The sequence below is a fragment of the Teleopsis dalmanni genome, chromosome 2, assembly GCF_002237135.1.
Source record: "Teleopsis dalmanni isolate 2A chromosome 2, ASM223713v2, whole genome shotgun sequence".
Lineage (NCBI taxonomy): Eukaryota > Metazoa > Arthropoda > Insecta > Diptera > Diopsidae > Teleopsis > Teleopsis dalmanni.
This window is the reverse complement of record NC_051847.1, coordinates 115,744,020-115,751,306: the sequence shown is the minus strand read 5'-3', so window position 1 is coordinate 115,751,306 and position 7,287 is coordinate 115,744,020. Positions and strand designations below refer to the sequence as shown.

The window sequence follows — 7,287 nt, the reverse complement described above, 5'->3', positions numbered from 1 at the left end:
GCGATAGGTTCAAGTTACGATTGCTTAAATATTTTTGTTTGCTGATTATATAGAATGTTACAAGAAACAGCATCTTCTTAGAGACAAATATAACATTCTGTCACATTATATAGTCAAATTTTATTTAAATGAGAGCAAATACGTAGGTAACTCATTAGGAAACCCTTTACTACTATAAATTTCTTCTGTTAAGGCAAGATGTCTATATTTCCGTTAATTAATAAATTTATTTGATGACTGTTACCTGAATCTTTAATAGATAAAGTTAAAGTGTATACATCTGTACTCAACAAAACTATCCATATATATAAGTATATAGCCACAATAACAACCTTTGTATATAATATTATTTATTAATTTATATTTACTTATTACATACTTAGATAAATGTTTTTCTAATTTTTATCTAAAACTCTAGGTTTTTAAAAAACGCCTCATTGAAATACTGTGTACTTATTTACAAATACTATTGCCACATTATAGATGTGTCGTATTATTTTCCTCGTAAGCTAAGTTTGTTTTCCCCATTGTTGCTTCGCTGGGTATAAAATCACTTTGTTGCAATTGCAAGACCTTTGTCTGTGTCTGCCCATCCATTGCGATTTGTAGGTTCTGTAAATTATCCATTTGTGTGATTGAGATCTTGTTATTATTTTGCCAATCTTTGCTAAGTAAATTTGTTTTCGATTTTTTTGAAAAGTGAGCCTCTATTTCCTGTTAATTAAAAATATTAGTGGAAATTAGTTTTAATTTTTTTATATACAAATTTATCACAAAGAAAAAGTTTCTTTATTATAGAAGTATATATATTCTCATACCATGAATATATATTATATACTATATATATACTTACCCCTAAAGTACGACCCTCAGTTTCTGGTAAAATAAAATATAGAACGACAGCGCCAAGAAAAGCTACTCCAGAATAAAACCAAAACGTGCCAGGCATAGTAAGAGTTGTTAACATTTGTAAAAAGAGTTTATTTGCAAGAAAACCAAATATATAACCAACACCGCTTACTAAGCCTGATGCTGTACTTCTAACCGGTGCAGGGAAAACCTCACCAATCAGAATCCAAGGTATCATACGTATTCCGCAATGCGCAAAAAAAGCTGATCCTAAAAGTAGAATTAATGGAAGCCACACTAATCTGTTCTTTTCTTGTTTAGGCACTGGTAAGAGAATTTCGTTAACAACTTCATTAGTTGAAGGCAATTTCTCAGCTCTATTGTTTGTTGCATTGCCTGAAATAATAGCTGCTTCAAATTGTTTTAAATTGCTTGTATTTTTTACTGTAGTATTGTCTTCTCCTGAGTCAAAGTCATCTAAAACATATGAAACATTTTTGTTAGTATCATTAGGTTCTCCGTAGTCTAATGGCAGCTCCAAAAATGTTAAATTTTCATTGCTACTTTCGTTCCCATATAATTCGTAATTTTCTAAAACAGCTTCCTCGCGTTTAGTGCGATTGTATTCGATAACAGGTAGAATGGTTGTAAAGTCTTCAACTGTATCAGTAGAATTGCTTTGATCATACTTCGAATTAGGTGCTTCTAATGATTTAGTTGCAAGTAACAAAGCTTTCTCTTCTTTTTCAAATATTTGAGTTATGTTGTCACCGGAGATAATATTTTCTTTAGCAACAATGGATGAAGCATTAATAACAACGTTATTCACAGCAAAGCCTGGTACAATTTTTAAATAATGCGCATAAGTAGCAGTACCAAAAAAACAAAAACCCACACCAATTGTCGATATCAAAACTAAAGGACGCTTCCCAGTAAAGTGTATTAGAAATACACAGAGAACTGTTGCTATTAATTCGGCCACACCTAACAGTATTGTAGCGTGATATTTGTTGATCGGTGCTTTTAAAGTGTGAAAAATCTGAAAACAACACAATTAATGCATGAAATGTCCTTATAAGCCCCTGTAATGCATACAAAAGTTCTTACCTGTACTGCATATGTTTGCAATGGTGTTTTGCCAGAAAAGTGCCCTGTAAAAAACGTGAATGCAACTAACAAAAATGGCACAAGAAACGAACGTTTACGAAACATTCTAATCCGACTTGCACATTTAGTGGGTTTGACTGGTCCATTTTCCTCAGCTTCTTCAAAAGCTGGCTGTGTAATCAGCTCATCATATAATCGATTAAATTCTGATTCAATTTTATGTTCTGACACCCAACCACGTAACCATTGCAAAGATTTCACAGCTTCACGAAAACGTTGCTCTCGTATAAGCCAAGTAGGGCTCTCAGGTATAAAGCATAGTGCAACTATACAGATTACTGGAAAAGCCGAGCTTACTGCCGCTATTGTGCGCCAATCCATAAATGAGCCCATTATGAATTGTATGAAAACACCTAAGATAACACAAGTTGACCCAAGCGCCGATAAGATACCACGATATTTAGGTTCTGTTATTTCAGCAACATAGGTTAGAACCTAAAAATACAAAAAGTAAAATTTTTAATATTTGCGGTTGAGATATAGCTTTCTAGTGGACATAAACTATTGAATTCCAGTTTAAATGCAACTAATATAAGTATTATTATTATTATTTAATGAAAAAGTTAAACTTTATGTTAAACTGAAGAGTTTTTCTAAAGCCTGTGAATAATTTAAAGACTGATCACTTATGATTCCCCTTATATGATCATTGGGTAATCACAACTGAATTCAAGACCAATTAATTTCATATATATATTTTACCTTAAAAACCTTAGTTCCATGTATTTCAATATAGCATTAAAATCTTGTTGTTGTTGCTGAGTATTAAGTGTATTTAAAGAATTTAAGTAGAATAAATGATTGCACTGTACGAGTATTTATCTGTATTTAGCTTTTTGTTAAATTTTTATGGCTGCACGGATTGTTTTCCTTTATTTGCTTTTTTTTTGCACTTTTATTAGCACAGTTACCCAAAAGATAGGATACAGGTCAGATCGCCACTTAATGCTTTATGGGAGCTGTCAGTTTCAGCATCTTTTCAGCAACGACCGGGTTCGCCCTCGGACTAGTACCAATCAACCCATTCCGATTTTGACAGCTGGGGCTGGCGGTTACACTTTCTCGGAACTAGCTGTCTTTTGGAACACCAGAGTAGCACTGGGGTAAAATATGTAGATATCCAGGCTAAGTATGAAAATATCCACGTACGTCCCATTAAAACTACAGCAGTCCTCAGAGTACGTTCTGCCTTCGTCACCATGAAGATAAAACGATCGTTTGTTAATCTCTGGTACCTTTGGCATGAAAGAGAGCCCATCCTTATTCTGTGCGAACACAAATAGAATCACCCCGTCACTGAGCACCCCGGTTATTATGCTAGGTGATAAAGTTGCATGAAACAGCAAGCATCATTATCTTTTCAGACAGCTACATCCTTAACTATTCAATAACGCAGGGCTTGTCTTAACGAGCTATTTAGGAGTGTCAGTGTCCTATTCACATGGGTACCTGGTCACGGGAACTTTTCTGATAACTACATGGCAGATGAGTTTACCAAAGCACAATGTCCTCTAACATTTAGTTTTCAGATATTGCAACGGCCAAGCTGGCAATCAAACAAAAACACCTGAGCATACCTATCAGATCTTAAAATCGACGTGATTTAAATTAGGCAAGAAACGTACCAGTCAGCAGCTCATGTAAGGTGCAACCTGCTTAGCACTACGGTATCGATGCTAATGGATCACTGCGTACTAGGTAAACTTGCTACGAGAATAGAATAAAGAGGAAATTGTACTCTACTTCATGTGTCAGTGTCCATTATTGGATAAGATAAGATTTAAAATCTTGGGGGCTCCTTTTCTTCACGAGCTGACAGAGCTGTCATCCTGTAAAATTATGTCCCTACTTTTATAGAGGAGTTAGATTATAGTTTATAGATTTGTAAGGTTGGTTCACTTTAATTTAAATTGGGAATCGTGCGTTTCAACGTTGTTCGTACGCTGACATGTTAGCCAGCACTCAACAATTAGACTAATGTATATACATCCGGTTAGGCCGGATAGGCTGTTAGTATTAATATTTCTATCATACTTCAGAATTGAGGGTTACGCAATCGACATATGTTAAAGAAGAACTGAAAATCTATTCAGGATGGAACTTTTGCCAATAAAGCTATCATTATATGGAGTTTATATTCGAATGCTTTATATATACTACTATTTATCACTCTACTTTGTATCATACAGTAGTATAAATTTTGTTACAGCATTGTAGATACATGGGATTATACGTGGTCTTATTGTCTGCTCTGATCAAGTTGCCTTTCCTTAACAAGCTGCTTTGAACGAAATGTTTAATCAAAAAATTGTTTTTGGCCTTGCAGGGTTCGTGCGTCACAAATTATTACAATCTCAGTTATTACAGTCTCAGTTTTTAATGAAATAAAAAATTTTTTGTTTTTTTCTGCTCAGTGTTTCATCTTTTTAACTTTCATTGAATTCAAAAATTATCAAAAAAATGGATAGACATAAAAATCATCCAATATTCCTGTTGTATTAGAATATATTAATGAAAACTTACTGCGGCTTCCATTAGACCTCCTCCAAGACCACTTAAACACAAAGCTGCATACAAGTGTTCTGTCCTAGTCGCAAAATGAAAAAGGAGCCACGATGCTAAGATTGGTAAATTGACAATCTGTTAAGAATAAATAAAGATGTAATAAATAAAGTTTATATATGTATACATTAAATAATTTTATAAATAATTATAACGATACTATTTTGTTCGATTAGAAAAGTTCATCAGTTTTATATCGATCATCAGTTTATGGTCGATATAAATTAATAAAATGATCGCAATTAATTAATTCTAAATGAGTTCTAAATGAGAAATATTTTTGAAGTTCTAGTAATCTATAGTCTTAAAAGTAGCAATAATTTTCGTTTGAAGACCACTATCTAAATAAGTTAGACAGTTTCCACTTTTCAAACTAATTATCTTGTTCTAACATATAATGGGAGCCCTAGCCATGGGTGTTTAAATTTTATATCTTGACCGAAGTTTATATATAAGTTTGATATTTCGAAAAAAACAAATGCTAGACATTTTTAAAAGTGAAATAACCTCGAATGGCATAGAGAATAAATAACTAGACTATACTGCTTCAGTGACTTTAGTGTTACATGAAGAAGTGTATATATATATATATATATAATATATATATATATATATATATATATTATATATATATATATATATTATGCTAAAGTCTAATTAATTGACATTTATAGTTGTAATCTTATCGAAAATTCTGATCCGTCTTGGAATAGGTGATCATCAGCAATTGGTAATTTGGAAATATGTGTAGCTGCGGAATACTACTATAATAATAGATAATAGCTTAATAAAAGATAATAGATAAAATTTTTATTTCACTGAAGCTATATATCCAGTTGATAATATGAGTAGCTCCGGAATAATACTATAATAATGGATAATAGTTTGATAATAGATAATAAAATTGTTATTTCACTAAAGCTATATATCTAGTTGATACTATTTAGAATGATTTTGTCTGCTCCTAACTTTCATATTTAGTTACTAATAACTACATATTACAAATTTATCAAACATACTTAAGCACTTTTAATAGCTTACCTGCATAGCTTTACGCTTTCCAAATGGCTGTGTCAACGCGCCTGAAAACAGACAACCCAAAGGCACACATATTAAGTTTATAGAACCTGTCAAAATATAGGGACTTAATCATTTTGAAAATTCAGTGCAATACTTAAACAAGTTACATACTAAACCATGATATTTGATCCCTATTTAATACTATATCACTAGGCTCACGACCATCGCCACCTTGTATGGCTGGTATAACAATTGTTGGAAAACCAAGTGTCATACCATAGACTAAACAGAATAAAAAATATAATTAAAATTATAAGTAATAAGCGGAAGTGGTTTTGTTATTATATATTAGTGACAATTACCAAATAGTAAAATATTTTTTACACTAACGGCTAAAAACTGCGGCAGAGCCCGACGAAATTCACTAATTTCCTGTGTGTCGCTAATCGAACATCTGTGCCTGTTTTGCATAAACAATGGACGATCATTGACGGATCTAAAATATCACAAATTAAAAAATTAGATAAATAATTGATTTAATTATAAATAAAAAAAGCAGCTAATTTTTTTAATTAACTCTTTTGAATTGTAAGCAACTTATTGTGTTGGTTGTGTTACCTATTAAGCGTTCTGTGAGTATCTGCCATCACAGTTTACATTTATATGTGAACTAGGGTTAAACAAATTGACTAATAAATTATACTCGGTAGCATTTTTTTAAATTGTTAAGTTTAAACTGAAATTTGAAAACTCAATTAAACAGAATTCTATATTAAACAAAACACGTGAATCTTCAAACAATTTCTGTACAGGTTGTTCAGTTACCAAGAAAAAATTATAATATGTCCAGTTAAAAAAGAAAAAAAAACCAACCAACATACCATAAACACAACAATAACCGATTAGATTTTATTTAGGTGCTTGTGTAAGTAAATATGCAGCTATGTAAGTAACTAAATATAATAATTATTAAAAATTTGTCACGCTCTTTAGCTTCCTCTTTATGACTACAAGCCATTGTTTTGCACATAAAATCACTCTAACAAAATAATAAAAATTTATGCAATTTGATAGTTAAAAAAATAAATAAAAGTGGCTTAGCTTCAAGAAATTACGCATGAATTAATTACGATACACTACAGAAAAGCTGCAGGTAATTACTTTTAAGTATAAATAGTTTACAACTTGAAACAACAAACAAAGAGCATTAGGTTGAGAAAATAAAAAATATAAATAAAATTTCCCATAGTAAAATGTTTGGAATGCAGTAATGATGAATATTCAATAAAAGTTTTAATTGACCAACTTCCGGTCTCATCACTTTTAAAACTAATAGTAAATACTAAAAAAATATAGTACAGATTGAAAACAGAACTTTCGAACTTTGATTTAAATTCGGACATTCACTTACTTACTTACTCTAGTCCTCTTCTCCCTGTGAAGCATAGGGTCCATAGACATTTAATACATTTTTTTAATTTTAATTTTTAAATGTCATTAGAAGTATTTACCAATCACTATCAGAAGATATCAGTGAAAAATACCTTACATACCTTCTACTTGATTCAGACTATGTTACTTATTTCATAATCAGAAGACTCAATATTAATTATAATGTTTAGTGCTGTTTATAGCATTTATTTAAGATGGAAAGTACACCAAAATGCGTCCGAACACTCAAATTACTTC

At 31.4% G+C, this 7,287-nt stretch overlaps 1 protein-coding gene across 1 annotated transcript; it reads right to left on the bottom strand.

Annotated features, from left to right (window-relative positions):
• Positions 1 to 373: 373 nt before the first annotated feature.
• Positions 374 to 6,369, bottom strand: LOC119680926 (facilitated trehalose transporter Tret1-like). The gene is made up of 8 exons (XM_038093950.1): positions 6,217 to 6,369; positions 5,961 to 6,094; positions 5,770 to 5,880; positions 5,620 to 5,705; positions 4,540 to 4,656; positions 1,957 to 2,451; positions 854 to 1,888; positions 374 to 714 (listed from the first exon to the last, which is right to left on the bottom strand). The coding sequence occupies exons 1-8, from the start codon at positions 6,243 to 6,245 to the stop codon at positions 478 to 480; spliced, it is 2,244 nt and encodes a 747-aa protein (XP_037949878.1). The 5' UTR covers positions 6,246 to 6,369; the 3' UTR covers positions 374 to 477.
• Positions 6,370 to 7,287: the final 918 nt, after the last annotated feature.